General features: G+C 42.6%; 1 protein-coding gene across 1 annotated transcript in view; it reads right to left on the bottom strand.

The window, feature by feature from the left end:
- Nucleotides 1–6,076, bottom strand: part of CPZ (carboxypeptidase Z) — a 34,473-nt gene extending 28,397 nt beyond the window's left edge. The window contains exon 1 of the mRNA XM_005485679.4: nucleotides 5,796–6,076. Coding sequence (XP_005485736.1) covers nucleotides 5,796–5,883 — 88 coding nt within the window. The 5' untranslated portion in view covers nucleotides 5,884–6,076. The remainder of the gene's footprint in view (nucleotides 1–5,795) is intronic.
- Nucleotides 6,077–19,499: the final 13,423 nt, after the last annotated feature.

Raw genomic sequence — 19,499 nt, 5'->3', positions numbered from 1 at the left:
GTGAGCTTCACATGTGACAGGGCTGCTGCTGAACAAGGATTTCCTGTGCACCAGGATGGTCTGGAGACATATGGAAATAATCTCTCAGGATCTGGTCAATGAAGGAAGAGGAAAAAAGCTCAAATCTGGGGGATGATGGCATTAAAAAACAGCTGGGGTAAGAAGGTGGAATAGGTCAGGAAATCTCTACAACTACCATCTAAAGGATCAAATTTTTTGCCAGGTTGCCTGGTGAAGGATGAAAGCACTTATTAATGAGGTAATCTGGGTCTGTGATGCCCCCATAGCTTTACTTTGTGACCATGCACTCCTTACAGCTCAGTTCCCATGGTTTAAGGATGTAGTACTCTCCAAATGCTTTGGCCAACAACCTACCACAGTTAGAAGCTTTCCTTTAAGCAAGCTCAACTCTGTTGAATGCCATGGGACAAAGGATCATGTCTGAAAAATTGAGGGCTTTATCTTTTCTGCCACAATCCTTCCAAAACATTTGCCAAAATATCATCCCATCCTCTTTAAACAGTGAATCCATCCCTCTAGATCAACTGTCTTTTCTTTAGTTTAGAAGTATGAGGACTATTATAATTAACACCCCATATGATTCTTCTGTAAGTAGAGTTTCAACCAAATGTGGTGCTTTTATGTTACAAAAGATTGACAGCTGATTTAACAACCTTGACTTAAATCTGTGCCTTAATCTCATATTGTCTCCTAGATAAATGTATTCTATTATAACCCTAAAAACTGGGTGTCAATTATGTCAGTGGAGTTACAAGAGTATAAATTAAGGGATTGAAATTTCAGCTTTATTTTTTAAGTGGACAAAGTAAACCCCAAGTCCTAAACTCCACTGATCTGTGACAGCTGCATCCAACTATGAGGATTCAGCAGTGATAAAAACCCTGGGTCATAAAAGCCCAGCAAAACACCAGGACATGGCCCACCAGCCTCAAACACCACACTCACAACATGATAGGTGACTTCTGATGGTACCTCCATGCCCAGCCCTGCATCAGGCATAAGACATGACTTTCATCCAGCATTTGGCCCAGGCTTCCAAAGGGGTTGGCTCTCACAAGACACCAGCAGTCCAAAGGGCACCATGGCAGCTGTCAGCCAGCCAGCATCCTCAAACACTGTGACTGTGTGAAGGGGGAGGTAGTGTCTAGAAATGTTATGGGGGAGCAACCATTAGTGTTATTAAGTCTTGCTAAAAGCCTAGCTGTGACTAAGAGCAGTGGGATTTTGTTCAAGTTTTGACTATGTATGCACACCCCCACACTTTAAAGATGTCTGTACAAATGTTCTGAAGAAAACTTTGCCTTCACATTAAAATCATGTATAAATCATTTCAGCAGTATAAGGAGATACCTGTGTATTTTATTTTCAATATAAACTTTTCTCTCATAAGTGTCTGTTTCTGACCCAATTTCCCATGTTAAAAGGAGCTGAAGGCAAGTGTTGCTAAAATAATAATTGTGTAGAAATCCTAGAGCCACTGGCAGGAATTCAGCAGAGCTCACATGATTCAATGATGGCAACTGGCTTCACAAAGAGCAGGAATTTCTCATCTTGTGAGTGAGCATGATGTAGATGCTAGTTGTGCATTTTTTTTGTTTTGACATAACTTGGACACATCCATCTCAGGTCCAGCCAGTGAGATTTCTGCAGCCTGGGCTTTCCCACACATGGCAGCACAGTCCTGGAGCCATGCTCCATGTCAGCACCTGTCAGTGCCAGCCACAGCAGGATGAGGGACCACCCCACTGGGGTGGGGAGAAGACCACAGCCCACTTGCCAGGTCAGTGCAAGCACAGGAGCAGCAGCAGCTGGAGAGGCTCTGCCTCTGTGTGTCCACAGGTTTCACCAAGAAACCAGCATGAGAAACATCCACAGCAGGTGAACAAATTTGCTCAGGTCCCATGGATCAGGGCCAGTGTGAAAGTCATAGGAGGAAACTTTCCCCTTTTTTTGCCTTTTACTTAGCAAAAACTGTGGCACATTGTGGAGTTTGTAGCTGGAAAGAAGAGAGGAAAGGTATAACATTTCTATGTGAACACACTTTTTCTGTCAGTCTTATTCAATGTTATAGCTGAAAGAAGAGCCAGTGCCACAAAATCTGTTCTGGGCTCCAGAATATATACTGTAATTGTCCCCTGCCCCCTGCCTTGGTGATTTCTCACTCCTCATCTCCCTTCCTTGTACCTCCCCATTCTCTCATCTCCACTGGCTAGAGGGGGCCAGTGGAGATGAGAGAATGGGGAGGTACAGTGGGACAGTGCCTGTCTCAGGAGAAAGAAAAAATGATGAAAACAAGATGCTTGAAAAAGGAGGAGACTCGCAAGGGACAAGTGGGCCAACCATCACTCTGGCTGCTCTCCTACCTCCACAGCTTCAGGTTAATAAGCGCCACTCCTCTGGACAGGAGAGTAGGAGGCTCAGGGGGACCTTCTCCTTCTCTAGAGCTGCCTGGAGAGGGGCTGTAGTAAGGCTGGTGTCAGTCTCCTCCCAGGTAACAAGTAAAAGGATGAGAGGAAACAGCCTCAGGTTGCTCTAGGGGAGGTTTAGGTTGGATATTAGGAAAGATTTCTTTACAGAAAGAAGAATGTCAATCTTTGGAACAGGCTGCCCAGGGGACTGGTTGAGTCAGCATCCTTGGAAGGATTTAAAAGATGTGTAGATGTGCTGCTTCGGGACCTGGTTTGGCGCTGAACCCGGCGATGGCTGGGTTCATGGTTTAACTCGAAGATCACAGTGGTCGTTTGCAGTAGCAATTCCACGGTTCCGTCTGCCAGACTGCGTCCCGGCCCGAACAGCCCTTCATGCGCTGGGACAGAGCTCAGGCGGGCGGCAGAACGCTCGGGAGGGCGGCAGAAGGCTCGGGAGGGCGGCAGAAGGCCCGGGGAGGGCGGCAGAAGGCTCGGGAGGGGAGCAGAAGGCCCAGAAGGGCGGCAGAAGGCTCGGGCAGCCCCCTGGCCCTGACGGTGCCGCCTCAGCCGTGCTGCCGGGCCGAGCAGGGGCCGCACGGGGGCACCACAGGCGGCGGCGGGGCCCAGCCCGGGGCCGGGGCCGAGCCGGGTTGGGCTCCCCGCGCTCCCTGTGAGAGCCGGGGGTTCGCAACCCCACTGCAACACCCCTGTACCCCTGGAATTCCGCAGAAAAGCACTCCCTGAATACAAGTAACCGGAAAGGAAAGGCTTTTTTTTATGGATAAAGGGTTTTTCTCTGTTATGCCCCATTCTGGAAGTGTTCAAGGCCAGGCTGGATGAGTGCTGGAGCAATCTGATCTAGAGGGAGGTGTCTCTGTACAAGGCTGGGGAGTTGGAACGAGATGTCCTTTAAGGTCCCGTCCAACCTAAGCCATTCTGTGATTATGTTTTACAGCCTCAGCCTGACCCCGGTGGCATCACAATTGTAGAGTTGTCCCCAGCTGCAAGGAAAGTCACCAAAATCAAGATGTATCTCTTCAATCTGCCTTTGTGGGCTTTTAGTTTTGTAGTCAATATTTATAAAGTACTTCACTGAACTAATTACCACTGGACTATATCCGTCAGCGGCAGAGATGCCAAACTTGGATAAAGAGTAACCTGTTTTATTAGCTCCCTCTGAAAATGTTTGGCCATTTCCATGCTAAACTGTATTTTTCTGACCCAAACTATAGGCTAAGAGGCCGGTTAAACTCATAAGGATCTGACAATGGGACCTTGTAGCATCTCATCTGAGAGAGACAGAGCTTACTGACTGCCCAGGAGTACAGGACACAGCCACAGAGAAGGCATCTGGCCTCTCTCAGTGCCACAGCTCCCAGCTGCTGCCCAAAAAGCTCACCACACAGTGTATGATACCTCTGTCATATTGTGGAGCTGGATGACAGTAACCATTTCCTTATTTTTCTTAACAGAAAAGCACAAAACATTTTCAAAGGATCTTGGTATTGTAAATCATGTTTCATTTTGTCTGCTTTAAAAATGAAAAAAAGCAAAATGAGTCACTGCAGAACAAATACCACCAGGAAGCCTGCAGAAAGCTGCTCCAGCCTTGCTGGGAGTCAGACACTTGTACTGGCTCCTGTTGTTCTTTCCTGCAAGACCAGCTCCAGGCTAGTCTCCTTTTAGAGGGCACTACAGGTCTGGCCACTGGGGTACAGCAAGACCTACACAATGGAGCCCAAAACAGGAGAGAAAACCCCACTGCTACAGCTGAAGATAGAGCCTATGACCTGAATGCTGAGAGGAGACCCCTGCAAGGTCCATTTGTGAACATGTGCATCACTGCAGGCCCCTTTATTTTCATGTATCCTGACATGATCTTATCCCCCCTTTAGAAAGGAAAGACCCTGGAGAAATCTGTCAGGTCTCTCAATGTCCAAGCTGCCTCTTTATTGTCTGACCCAGCAGCCCTGCAGTGGGCAGTGTGATCCCTCCATGGCACACAGTGTGCCATTGACAATTCCATTTCCCTTCCTCTAACCATCCCTCCAGCAGCATATTCAGCTGCCTTTCTGCAAGCCCTGCCCTAAAGGCACCACAGCTGCCAACACACACAGAACACTCTCAGAGTCACCCCTCAATGATCCATACATTTGTGGTTGCTGGGATTAATATCCCATGGCAAGACCCTGATCATCTGGAACTGGAGCAGAATCATACCTCACAGAGAAAGGTCATGCTGCAAACCACATAGCCTCTTCCTGTAATTGGCTGTAAATAGTCTACAACTCTTCTCTTTGTGCAGCTTTATCCAAAAATAAAATCCCTTTAGGCTGTGGTAGACCTCACTTTGATGTTCATGGGAACAGCACTCTCAAATTATATGCAGTACATGGCTCATGGACTGTACTGTGTAGCAGTTCAATGCCAGTGACAGTCTATGGCTTACATTTAAGCACTGAAATATAGTTGAATTTCCTTGGGTAGCATTAAGGTCAGTTTCAGGTTAACTTATCTCTTCCTGTAATCCCATAAAATAAATATTTTTCTGACTCATTTTAGGTTTAAAGTCTCTAAAAATAGTTTTCCTGGAATAGACCTTGTCACTACACTGAAATTCATGTCTCCACTGTCCCCACATAATTAAGCACACTTGATAAAAAACATGTATTTTTAAAAGACACTGTTAATATATTAGCCAAGTTGTTACTGAATCAAAACTTTCAATTAATTTAGCAGCACGTTCGTGTTTAACCTTTATTCTAAAGGGTAAATCTGCTTTTCCAGCCTATCAACTCAAACAAATTCCATATTGCTTATAGCAAGCTAAAACACACCCTACAGCTGTCAGATCCTAATAAATCTCATACTTTGGACTTGAAATAAATGACCTAAAGCTAAATGTAAGGAAAAGCTTTTTTTTTTTTTTCTTAAGTAGAAAAGCATACAAGAGGTCAAAAGGTCACCTTCTTGCAATCTGGCTACCACATTCCTAGAAGGCAAGGCCAGAGATGAGGTGAACCTTCTACATTCCCCATAAGAGTGAGGGAGGTCCTTACAACTGGGAGCTGCACGGATTGACAGAAAGACACCTCTGTGACAGCCTAAAGACAGTGATGAGGAATCTTTATCAGCCTTGACATGACAGCCTTGTTTTTCTGTTGCACAGCCACACACCTCCCACCTTCCCATCCATGCTTCCCAGTTTCACCACCAGCAGTATGCAATTTCCAAAGAGTTGATCCCACTCATCTCAAGGGGAGAGTGACAGTTCCTATCTCCCTCCCCTTGAAGCTGGAACTCTTCACTTATCTCCAGTAGAAGGCAGAAGAGAAGAAGGAGGACTTTAGGGGTGGTTAGCCTTACCTAGGGTCTCCTGGCCGGTTTCACAGCGGGGTGCTGGCTTGGTGGCCCTAAGCAGCCCAGCGAGGAGGAGCAGGAGCCTCAGGACCATGCTGGAGCCCCTTGCACAGCAGCACAGTGATGTGGCACTCAGTGCCTGATGGAGTGACTCCTCTGCCGAGCCCCAGCGCGGCTCTGGCTCTCCGAGCTGCAGAGGAAATCAGTGCACTGCAAGGGCATGCCCACGTCTCACAGTGTGTGCAGTCCAGGCGTCAGATTTCAGCTGCATTTCAGCTTGGAAAGCAAAAGACTTTGAGAGAGTCAGAGAGGGAGGAGGAATGAGCTCCCCCTCCCCTCTGCCTCCAGACTGTCTCCCTCCTGCAGCCTGGTTTACAATTCCATAAACAGTTTGAGCAAAGGGGGGATCCTGCAGGGTTGTGCCCCCACCCCGGGTCCCTTTGGTCTTCATGCAGCACTTTTCCTAAGGGACAAGGGACATTCTTGAATGTTTGTCTCTCTGAAGCCAAGAGAGCTGTCTGGAGAGAGCAGAGGGAAGAGACAGAACAGCAAACAACTGAAAGCAACTTTCAAACTGTGGTATTTCATCACATACTTAACTGCAAGTTTAGAACATAACATGACAGTGAAAGAACTCTAAGCTGCATCCCTCCAGCACACAGAGAATGGGAACACATAGAACAGCCACCAGGATTCCCCTCTGCAGGCTCCTCCTGGGCATTTTACTTAAGATAAGATTGAGTTGTCTGGAGGGATTCCAGTGTTTTCTGTCTATTCTTAAAAAAATAATGACTTCACAAATGACTAGATAAAATGCCAGGACAGCATTATAAGGTTTAAACTGGACTTAATGTAAATCTACGTTAGGTTGATAGTAAATTGATCTTTAATTTTATTGTTTTGTTGGTTTGGTGGGTTTTTTTCAGTATATTTTAAAGAAATATGTATTGTATGTTTTAATTTCTGTGCAACAGGTATGGTGGAGAAGTGTACCTAAATTAAGATGCAAATTCCTCATTTCTTGCCTACACATCAGAAAACGTCTCATATCACAGAAAAAGGGGAATTTTCCCTCAAAATCTAGACCAAAACAGACCAAAGCATCCTATCTTTTTCAGGCAGTGCATGTTCCTTTGAGAATAGATACCTGCTTACATGGGAGAGCAGAGAATTTGTCCTTGCAGGCAGAGCATGCTGGCTCCTGCTGCTTAATATTTGAGATCAGTAGGGAGTTATGGTGCTGTATGATAATGTAATCAAATGAACCCCCCATAGGGAAGCAACTAAAGAGGCTGACAGGGCAGGAGAATGCTGTGTGTGTCTCAAAAAGTAATTGATGTCTCATCTCATTTGAAAGGGATGCATTGAGAAGCTCAGCAGTCAAGTATGTCCTCTGCTTCCAGGCTCTGCAAAGCAGGTTGGCTTTTAATCTTCAGGATTTCCCTCCAGATCTGGAGACTGCAGTCTGCCTTGTCTAAACTGACTAAACAGTACCAAAGCCTATCAGGGTTTAAAGAACAATCTTCCAAGGACAAGAATACTATTTACCAGCCTTATTTTTTATCCTGATCGCACAGCAGCATAGCTGGACCCTCAAGAAAAAAAATCAAAAAACAACAAAGCACTGGAAGTGTGGCCTCCAAGGGAAGGAATACTTCACCTTCTGCCTAATTCCCCAACAACTGGCTGCTCTGAGTACCAATCTGCCACACTTGTACCTGATGGGCTCAGGAACAGCTGAGGGTGTGTCAAAGCCTGAGGCTTGCTGTGTGCTCAGCCTGTGCATTTTGTGTTAAAGGGAAAAAAAGAAGCTGCTCAGACCTAAACAAAGTGATGTGGCTCAATTTTTTACAACAAAAGGCAGAAGAGGTTATACCTACAGACAGAAGCCAAGCCTCAGCCCTTGGAAATGTTCATGTCTGTACTGCAGTTTTCTGCAGCCCTTGAGAGTGTGAGGGGAGATCCTGTCACATAATATCCCAATGCTTGTGGTGGTGAACTCTGCTGCAGAACTAATCCTGTACTGTCTACAGTCCTGTCAGCTTTTCACTTCTTTTTTGTTGGCATGTTTTCCTGCCTATATTTTCTCTGTTTGCTACCCTCCCGCCTAGGCACTACGTCCTTGTGAGTGATTTCTCACCTCCACTGCACTTCAGTCACCATTGCCAATGTAGATGCCACATACTTTGGGACCATGTGTTTTAAAATGTGGTCAATGTCATTATTATTGGATATTAGAAGTGAATTCAGACCATGTAAAACTTATGATGGGAAGGAGTAAAGGGTGGATGAGGTAGGCCAAGAGCAGGAAAATCAGAGGAGGAGATTAAAAGGCATGGCTGCATGCAGGTAGGCTGTGGGGCTGTACACTTGTCTGAGTCCTAAGCCTGATCACTGAAATCCAGTCTATTTTCATATTCAATCCTTAACTTTTTTTTTTTTTCTCCTACTATGCAATCTCTCTCTCTGTCCTATTTATGAGAGCTGAAAATTCAAAATGCCAGCAAGCTGAGAGACTGAGGTGTAAGCTGCAAGATCTAGGTGACAGCCTCTGGAGAGACCAGAAGGGTTTATATTTCCCAAGTGAATACAATCCTGTGTCCATGTGTAGGTTACTAGCAAACTTCAGTCTGGATTAGCAGGCAAGTAGGAAAGGACTTATTTGAAAAGACTCCAGGTGTGTTCAGTGGCTGGGTAAAGGGCCCAGGGTGCAGACATGACCTGAGAGCTTGTGCTGATGTTTGAGGAGTCTGTGAGGGTGAGCCTGCCTGTGAACCCAGAGTGGGAGCATTTGTGCTTTCACCAGTGAGCCTCCAAACTGAGCAGCCACAGAGGGACAGCAGGACTGGGCTCTGTGCACTGTTATGTGAGTGCTGGTGGCAAACCAGCTTGTCTGGAGTCATGTGTGTGTGCTTGCCACCGTGGGGCTCACCCTCATTTCTGTATGGACTTGCACATGTCCCCTTTGCCTGGATGATACCACAAACATCACACCCTTCACAAGCTCCACTGCATCAACTAAATAAAGCTGTCAGTAGCTGGCAAGCTCCAAGCTTCTTTGTTCCTCAGCTTTCGCAGACTATTGACATTTAATCAGGGTGTCTATTTGATACCAGGATAAAAAATTTAGAGCATAAGTAGGATAGATGGGGGCCTAAGAATGACATTCAGGTAATTAAAAACAAAGGTAAATTTATCAGTTTGCCACCACCATCTATAAAATTTTTCATGCTTTCATGCCCTAAGGTACAGAAAACAGAAGGTCTGGAAGGGTTATTTCACTTTTAGCTCAGATTGCCTGTTCTTTTCTTCCTTTCTAAGGGACTTGAGCCCAGGATTTACAGTATGTTTTTCTGTGAATGGTTTGGCATGTTTGTCACCTCTGGGTTCCCCTGTAGACCTACACCTTTCTGAGGGGAGCAGTAGTTCAGGTACTGCTCTTACCTGAAATACAATATTTCCAGCCTCCCAGCATTTCTAACTTGTGTGGGGCTTTTTCAGCCCATTGTAAGCAGTTTGTGCATATCACTTGCCCTTCTCATATTTTTGTTGTGTGCTTACACTAACTGTATCAAATGGGACTAGCAGGAATTTCACAGCTGCATGACCAAACCTAAAAGCATTAAAAGCACCTAGGACAGGGATGGTTGGGAATAGAGGGATTTCTTAACCTCTCTATTTTCATTGCTGTGTTTAGTAAATCTTCTAATCTTAGGAAGATTGAAAACAAGTTCTAGTTTAGGGTTAAATATACAATTTTCACCCCAATTGTAAAAGAATCTTAAAAAGGAACCAGTGACTCCCAGACTGTTAAGCAGATCACCTGGGTTCCATCATTTGCATTTGAATCACTGCAATCAATAAAGGTAGATAATTTCACTAGCTGTCATTGCTGACTGTTTTCCTGATCTGACCTTTCTGTTAGCCTACAGTCCACAGTACAGCAGCAATCCAGAAATCCTCAGACTGGACTAAATACCAAAAGTGGTTTATGTCCTTGGCAGGTACTCAAAGTGGGATTAAATACAGTACATTTAACTTGGTTGCATTCTCATGATTCTTACTATTGTAAGAGAAATTTAGCAGAGGAATATCTTAGATTTAGACAGGGTTTCATTATCTGGTTCTTTTTTATTTTGACTCTGCTGAGAGGAGTTTGAACATTAAACAGAAGCAGTGTTGTCTAGATAACTTTTCAGAAGGACAAACAGAGACCAGATGAAAATGCTACTTCATGGCTTGTTATTCTCTCCCTGACTAGGTGCTAGTGAAGCTGGCAGAAAATGTTTGGCAGCACATCACATCTGCTCCAGCACAAAGTCAGCAGCTGTGGTTTCAGGACTTTACATCGGTTTAAATTAATCCAGGAGATATTTTAATTGCAGAGAGGCAACCAATTGCATTCTGTGAGTTTTGTTTATTTTTGGTTTTTTTCCTCCCTGTTTCAGTTTCTGAAAAACAGGGCAGAGAAGAGGAACTAGTCTCAGGACAGACAGGGACTAAATCAGCAACTTCCTGCAAAGCAATAGCAATATTTCAAAAAATCCAATCCTGTTCTACCTGTCTTTGCAAGACCTTATCTCCCTATAAACTGATTGAGCTTCATGTAACAGCAGAGATCTGGAAAAGGCCCACAAGGGCCTCTCTTTCAGCTTCTAGATGCTAAGTTAAAAAAGGAAAACAAATTTGTTCTCCAAACAAAGATTTCTAATTCAAATTAACATGCATCTGGATAAGAGAGATGGCTAATTTCTTCTAAAGATACACAGGGTATTCTGAGCTTTGCACTTAAGCAGATATTTTGGGATGTCTCTCTGTGCCTTCTGGCACCATCTACATTACACTTGGGGAGCTTTTAACTTTCTCACTGAGAGTTTTTTCAGTGGTACCTTTTATCTCAACTTTCAATTTGTTCCCCTTATGACCCACAGGATTAAAAACTTCGGTTTAGAAACTGCCACACATAAACATTGAGTGCTGGAAATTTGATTGAGAGACTGTAAAGAAAAGACCACAAGAACAAGTTCTCCTGTTTTCCTACACATTATACCCTAAAATTTTAACCTAGAATGGATCATGGACTGCAACTGCCTACATTTCTCAAATTATTCAAAATTCCCTGTAGACTCTACCAGTTATTTTTTATCATTTTTGATCAAGTACATATTTGTACCAACTCACTAAGGGAGAAAGAGTAATGCTCCAGTAAACCTCAGTGTGAACCAGTTTCACCATACTCAAAAAATTAAATTTCCTCCAAAATTGGTCATTGCTTTTTTTTTTTTATATTTTATTTTGACATGTCTTCCCAATTTCCTTCCCCCAGTTTTTCCCCATAAGCTGGAAACAAAAGCAAGCAATGAGTGGGTGGGTTTACTTCCCTCACTTAATATTATAGTCACAGATACATCTTTCCTTCCTGATTAAATATAATACACGTTAAAAATGCAGCTCTTGAAAAATATTTAAATTATTTAAATTCAATACAAGTACTGTCAGTGATAATTAAATTCTGGTTTTATCTTCTGACTTGTCACAGATTAACTAAGTCACTGACCCACAAAATTAGTTGCTTATACCACATCCAGGTGATTCACTGAGCTGATCCTATCATAATGCAGAAGAACACAATTAAAACTGGAGAAGGCCCTACCATCCCCAAAAGATTCAACTGGCTACATGCCTTTCCTTTAGCATACCCTTCATGTGGTCTCTGTGCTTGTTTCAGTTAATCAGTAAGAAATGAAGCTGCTCAGAAAGTTTCTTTTGATGACAGGAGAAAATGATATCTAGTTAAAATTCATCCGTGATCAAAGGCACCAACGATACAAAAGACTGGAAAGGAACCTGGCACCAGATGGTAGAACGAGACCACAAAGGGACAACAGTAATAAATATGATTCTATATCCAGCAGAACATGTGCAAAATAGCATGCACTGATCACCAGATCCTGCTATAAGCACACAATATTATTTAAATTTAATCATTAAAGAGATAGGGCTGACATAAGGACCTTGTTATCCTCTCAAAGGCTTCCTCTTATTACTCCCACATGTAAAGTAGCAAAGCAGGATTACTGCTGAGGGGTTACTGGTGATGCATTTTGCTTTTTTTTTTCAAGATGAGGCCCAAAGGTGACTCTGCCTGACTCCCATAGAGCAAGAAAAATAATACAAATATGTTCGTGAATCATAGAACTGAATATATAACAGCTACAAGGAAAAATGTGTGCTCAAAAAAGATCTGTGCTGAGAACTAAAGATCTTTCTTTTCTTCTGATCACAGATGGAGTATTAAAAATTAATGTAAGTTCTACCAGAAAAGAACTTGACAGTCCTATTTTGAGACTCATTTCACTTCATCTCCTCTCCCTGTCTCACAGAACATTAATGCCAAAACATTCAAAAGAAGTTCTCTGGGGCTTGCTTTTTACATTCACAGAGGTGCTGGCAAGCATTTTGAAAAAGTGATTTGGAGTGCTGTAGTTTGTAGATACCCGATGGGGGAAATACTTAAGAGACCCTGATGGTTTTAAAGGAGATCCTTGGCATTTTACAAAGAAAAAAATAAATTCCTCCAAGGCTGGCACTCCCCAGAAATCTGGGAGTTCATCTCAGATAGCAAGAACCAGTAGCCATTTCAGCTCTGAGGATTTTAACTTCACTTTCAGAAATACACTTCTGAGACACGAGTCTGACTTAACATCAGGAGAAAAATGGTGTTAAATTAGTCAATATAAAATGTTTAAAAATATACTTAAGCACTTTAAAATTACATAGCAGTATACTGAGAATCTATACCATGCTAAATATCTGTGCTATGCTAATATGCGTCTTAATATTTGGGTTTTTTATATCAAGGTTCCAACTCTTTGGAGTGGCACAGCCTATTAAAAATAAACAGAAAATATATTAAAAGATAATGGTTTTTAGTTAAAATTTTATTTTCTGCATTTATTCAAAGAATTTTCAAAACATCTGTGTGGGGAGGGCAGGGTGGTGGTGCTGTGTTACTTTCAGGGCTGCTCCTGGCTTGTCCCAGGGTCCACCAGAGAGCTACAGAGTCCTGCAAGCACTGCTATGTGCCATCCTTCAGTAAGGCTACTGTGCATTTAATGACATGAGAAGCATGAGTATTCCCATCTTGGGAATGAACAAATTGGAAAGGATTTGCAGAGAGGTAACAAATTGGATGGGGGCTTAAGCATTGACTCATCATGAGAAATAATTTGAGCTTTTGAATTTAGTTTTTTCTTGGTCAAATAATGAATAATTTGATAGTCAGGAGTCTGAAAAAATAACTTGAGTAAAGCAGGCCAAGATACAGTTATGAAGGGTCAAGAGAATCAGCACAAGGAAGTAGGGAGAGTAAAAATCAGCTAGAAGGTCTTAATTACTAGCCACAGGCTGAACTGTGAGAACAATACCATGGGCTAAACTCTGGGAACAGCTCCATCAGTTAGTCAAAAACTCCTCTCTGCTTTTCTCAAAACCCAGCATTCTGGAATAAAACCTCTGCCAGTGTAAAGTAATCCAGTGCTACTGATATCATCATGTTTCCCTGGTTAAAGAGCTGACCCAGAACTGCTAAATTTTGAACAAGTGTGAGAAATGCCTTTTTATCCATAAATCAAACTGAACTCTATGGGAGAGATTTCTTCAGTCTACAAGGCTTCAGGACAAGACCTTTAGCAGCTCCAAGGCTGTCATTGGCCATTCTAGTCACAAACTGAGCTACTGTGGCACTGAGATCCCCATAAAAACTGGGAATTTGCATTTTCCTAACTTCCCTCAACCATTCATATCACTAAGTTATCTTTTACTATCATTAGGGAACAAAAAAGAACTAATATCTCATGAAAAAAAATTAACTTTATTGGTCAAAATTTTTATTAGTCAGGACGTTCCTTTAAAGCACTGCTAAGCAAGACAAATTTGGAGAACAGATATCCCCAGAAATTCCTGAGTTTTTCCATTTCCTTGCAGATTATTGTGCTAGACAGAGCTTGAATCACAACTTCTATTTCCCTGGAGTAAACTGCATGGTACCAGAAGGCAAGTCCAACTTCTGTGAGGAAGCCAGGGTGTCAGAGTAAACTATTTACATTTTCCACCTTATGTTGGTCCTGTTCTGCTTCCAGCTGCCAAACAACAGCCACTCCCAGGGCTCTTCAAATCAATGTCATGGCAGTGGGGGGAAATTATAAAGCTGAAGGCCCTGGGATCCATTTATCTGGGTTTTTGCAGGTTCATATCGTGAAATGAAAATCAACTGAAAATCAGAAGGTGGCTGACACTCAAGGGCTGAACCTGAGAGGTTCACATTTGGACAGAGAGGCTCTGAAGTGCCAGGGCAATTACAGACATTCAGCCATTACAGAAAGAGTCTGGAGAAACCCACTATGCATCTACATGGGGTAGGTTGCATTTCCATCCAATCTTCCCTTCATTATGCTTATTAGGACAGTGGGTGGGAAGATTTATGGAAGTTCTAACAATAAGAATTTTATTTTTATGAGGAATTCATGCTGAATACCTTGATTCAGCCATAAATGGATATCTGGTAATTTTATCTGAAAGTGAGAATGTGACAGTATTCATATTATTACTCTATGTACCACTGACTGCAGAAATTGGTAGGCTGTAATCCCGAGGGACAAAGTAGATTCAGTAAGATTCTTGACTTTATTCCTTTATCAGCTTGCTTTCTTGAGCACAAAAAATGAGGGGCACAGCTTTCTTCCAAATTTATTTAATATGCATTTTGCAATCCTGCTCAGCTGTCCAAAATTAAAAACTGAAAGGGCTGTCAGTGGAAAACTGATTAAAGACAACAAAAAAACCCCACAGAAAACCAAAACCACAGGAAAAAGAAAAAAAAAAGTGAGAGTACCATCACAATAGCCCAAGGGAATGATGCATCAAGGAAAGAAGGGTCTGAATAGCCTGCCTTTCAGCTGACATGAGAAACCAGAGGGCAGGTAGAAACTTTACAAGCTGATGAAGGTGGAGGAAGCATGGGAATTGACTGAGCTTCCAGCAGTGGATAAGGGAAGACAGGCTGGCAGAGACACAAAGAGCAAATGCTGTTCATGTCTCTGCTCAGCTCTAAGGTCAGAGATTAGAATAATGGAGTAGGAGGTAATTTATGAATAAGAAGAATAAACAGGGGCTTTAAGAAGCAAGGAACCTACCCTGGGTTTGAATCGCTTTTCAGAACCACTGTCCCTGTGTTGCTTGGTCTGGAAGAAAGGAGCTTACAAGGTACTCAGCAGAGAGGGGAAAGCAGGAGTGTGCACAGCAGCCTGAGGAGGCTCAGAGAGAAAAGGGCTCAGGGGTATAAGAGGCTGTCAGAGCACTGCACTGCAGGCTCCTCTATGGCCACACCATCTGTGTTTTCAGTCTGCTTGACATCTTTGTTGTCACTTTTAGAAAAATGTACACCTTAGATTACATTTCCATTCAGTGCTGTTAAGGTGGTTCACTAGGGTATACAAGAATCAAACTTTTTCTTTAATGTGATTCATCCAATGAATGAGCAAACTTCATAACTGAGGTGATCTTACATGACCTTCTCAAAAGATTTCTGCAAATTTAGACTACTGATGAAAACCTTCAAGAAAAATCTTGGTTTACCTCCACTGGAAGTCAGTAAAACCAGGACCTTCCCCTGAACTTATTTTCTGATTCAGGAGACTTATTTTCTGCCCACTGAAAAAATGAGTGAGGTGTCATACACAGATGGGATATAAGCAGCCCTCAGAAGAGACACAGAGGCATCCTCCCTCCTTTGTGATAAATGCTCTCCCCACTGAACTTCACCGTCCTCTCTCTCATACACAGCAGCTCAAATTTCAGCCAGAACTCCAGCCTGGCCAAAGTGGTGTTCTCCAAGAAGAGAGATCACAGCCTGAGGTGTCACACCCAGAGAACAACACTGAAACTCCATCTAGAAAAGCTCAAAAGGGAGCTGTAACTTCCACATGCAGCTGTGTTTTATGAGTGAAGGGTGTCTGCCACTCCCCTCTTTGCATGGTGCTGGCACAGTAAGCTCCTCAGGATGAGAGGAGGAACATTCTATTCTTGTATCCTAAATATCCTTCTCCCAAAAATTCATCTCCACTGTCAACTCTGAGGTATGCTTACCATTATGACAAGCACATTTTTAATATGACAAGCACATTTTTAAGAAACTTTACCAAAAGATCAACAGACAGATTCAGGATGACCTTATTTGTCTTTCATTCTTAGGTATCTTCTAAACCACATTTCATGTAATTTGATCCCTTCCAGGCTGTGTGGTCTTTCATCTGTCTGTGCCTCAGGTGTCCTGAGATTAGCAGTTCTAATACTTATCTGGCTTCCAGCAATGTATTAAGAATAAAAGGATAATGAAGTATTCAGACTTCTGGGTGAGAAGCCCAAAAGATACTTTAAATGCCTAAAGCAGGCTTCATTAACAATGATAACAATAAGGGCCTGATTAGCTGAAAAGACAGATTTCAGGCTGAAAACCAGTCCGAGCTAAGAACTGCAAGGAGTGATCAGCAGCCTTTTGTAACACAAAGGCCACATGTCACCAATCAACATTTTGTTTTCCCATGATAAAAGACAAATATGAAACATAATACCTAAAACCTGTTTAAATATTTGGATGCACACACACAAACCACACAAACCCCATCTCCAGTTCCATGCCATGGAGCAAGGGCACTGAGCAGTTAAATGGATTTCAGAGAACATTCTGAAAATGTGCATCAGGGCTGGCAGCTGCAAGCAAAGAGAAGAGAGAGGTTGGATATGTAATGACAGGAATTATAAGAGTGAAAAGAAGGTGGTAATGAGTCTGCCACTTTCGGTCAGGCTTCATTGAAGCACAATTTCAGTGCTACGCCTTGGCTGGAAAAAAAATCAAATTGGGAAAGTGGGTTAAGTAAAAGCACTGTAGTGTTAGGCATGAGAAGCTTTCTTGGAAAGTGTTAGAAGATTTCAATCCATTTGGTAAAGGAAAGGAAACTTGGAAACTTAAAGATGTATTGGATAGTTTGCTCCAAATTTGCTGGATACAAACCTGTGTATGACGCAGAAAGATGCAGTGAGATGGATGAAACATGCACTACAAAACTTAGAGTCTATCCCAAAGGAAATGTTTTTGGGCTTTTTTTGGCATCTTTATTGTCAACAGTGGACTGCTCAACAATTTGCAGTCTTGTGATAATGGATTGGACCCTGAAATGAAGGTGCTTCACTTACGGCTAAAGGCATCTAGTTAAAAAGTGATGTCAGTGGACTGGAATGGTTTGTAGTTCTCAACACTCAAAACTACCTTCAAAACCATATGGACCCTATGACATCCAACATACCTGCTTTGCAATATGCCTCATTTGCATAGAGAATGTATGAGAAGCCTGGCTGGGAGCAGCTCGTAGTTCATGCATTGCTCACTTACAGAAAAGAGCAGAAGCACCAAGTTTGCATCACGCATCCTCTGTCCTGGCAAGGAAAATCTGACATTAAAGGGAGAAGAATCAGGGATATGCAGAAATGGGACCAGTCATTTGGCCTGTTTCCCATTCATAAGCCACAGGGAAAAGCAGCTCCAGCTCAGAGAAGGAGCTGGCTGCATATACTGTGCCAGGTGACATTTTGCTGTCCCAGGCTTCTGCTACTGAAAGATATTCATATATTTACAACCTTTCTTAAGGTCATCTCTGCTGTGTCTCCAGCTGAGCCATTAAATATTAATTGGACTACTTTCCAAAAATAAAAACCAGAATCTCTGATTTAGTTGTGTAATTAACACTTCCCACAAACCAGGCGTCCTCCTGAACCAGACTGAACAAGCCATTTGCTCTTCACAATACTGAAATATGCTATATGCTTTTCAGACAGACACACAGTTGCTTGTTCATTCCATCTGCACAAGGGCAGGTAATTATTTGGGGGGGAAAGCACCTCAAATACAACAGAAAATATGCCCTCTAAATGATGTAATCAAACTTTCCCACTCACACTAGATAGTTCTCTTCAGTTTGTGCTTTTTGTTTGATTTTTTTTTAAGCATTTCACATAGATGGGCTTGAATATATTGTTATATTTTTTGGTTTTTTTTTTCCAATAAGGCTCAATGCTGCTAAATTTATCAAAGAGCTCAGATTTTAACCTGCAGTTGTAAAAGAGCATGATTTCTGATCATATCCAGCCATAGTCTCTGGTCATATCCAAGCACTTGCACTAAGAAACTTGGATTGTCACTTAAAATCTTGGAGCCATTTAAGTTGGAAATTACTTTTGAGCTCATGGACTCCAGCTGTAAACAGATTTAACCATGTAACAAGCCTAACATTGCAATTAGCTCTGAAATTTAAGTTCAATAAGTTCAATAGCAGCATTACTCACATTAAGACAAAGTAAATATGTATTCAGTAATCACTGAGCTGCACAGATTATTTGCAGAAGTTTATAAGATGCTAATTTTCCCAGATGAGTTACATGTCTGCTCTTCAGTGAGGCTAAGGAATTTGTGGAGAGAAAATTCACAGAATTCAAGGTCCTCAATGCTCAGCTGCCATCTAAGCTCAGAGACACTAAAGTTCTCATCCAAGAAAACTACTTTTGTAGTGAAGTACATCCATTTGGTCAGTATTTAGCAGACTGAGAGCCAACTCATACCTAAACCTTTTGGGAAGTTGTAGTCTAAGCAATACTTTGACCTTATTGCCTCAGAAACTCAGTCTGTCAGTCTCAGAGCTTATGTGAAAAAAAAAAAAAGCTTTATTTTCTTTTTGAAGAGGTGACCCTCTTTTTCATAAATGAATATCAGCACACTCACCTATTAAAATGAGGCACACAGACTCCATTTCCTCCTTTGAAAAGGCAGATTCAAAATGCCATCCTAGATCTTGCCTGAGAATATCCAAATCAGCAGACTTGGAAATATTTTGGTGAGCATGTGTTAAAAATTAAAGTTTAGTGTCTCCTCATTTGCATGGACTAATTAAAGGTTTGTTGTGCTGCAGCATTTATACCCTGCCTGCCATTAGGTGGAGAATGTCATTCAAGGGAGGTTCAGTTCTCAGCTCCAGTCTTTGCAAACAAAATATAGGTTTGGAGAAGAGGAGAGGACTTTGTGAATTTGAATTGCAGCCAGGAGCTGAAAACCCACAGCCCAGGAAATTTCTGGGGGCCCTACTGCTTTGAGAAATTTTCTTGTACCCTCTCTTAAGAGCTTGCCATCCTTTCTCATCAGCCACAGGTAGGTGAGACACCTCCCACTATGGAAATCACAGTTTCAGGCAGTTCCTGCTCACCTCTGTGGCATTTCCACCTCCCCAACACACCTGCTCTTGTCTCTTAGCAAGGGTGCCCCAGGCCCTTGGGCAGGAAATCCAGATGAAGTTTCCTAGAGCACCAGCTTTGAGTTGGCAAGAGTGTGTCAATGGCAAGAGGCCATTTTGGATATCACACTTTGTTGGAAATCTGATCCAAACAAAAACCTGCTGTCAGGACTGTGTTTTACCTAAAATGTCAGTGTGTCAGTAAGAGGGCATCTACAACCTGTGCTGAATGTTCCCATCATGTCAATATATGTAGCACTAAATCCTTGGATGCCTTTTGTGGCATTCCAGAGCCACAATGGGAGCCGAGTGTGGCTTCCCCCAGCTCCTCCTGCCCCTGAATAACCTACAGCATGGAGAATGGAGCACAAAC

The sequence above is a fragment of the Zonotrichia albicollis genome, chromosome 5, assembly GCF_047830755.1.
Source record: "Zonotrichia albicollis isolate bZonAlb1 chromosome 5, bZonAlb1.hap1, whole genome shotgun sequence".
Taxonomy (NCBI): Eukaryota; Metazoa; Chordata; class Aves; order Passeriformes; family Passerellidae; genus Zonotrichia; species Zonotrichia albicollis.
Note: the sequence above shows the minus strand (reverse complement) of the source record. Positions and strands in the feature narration are given on the sequence as shown.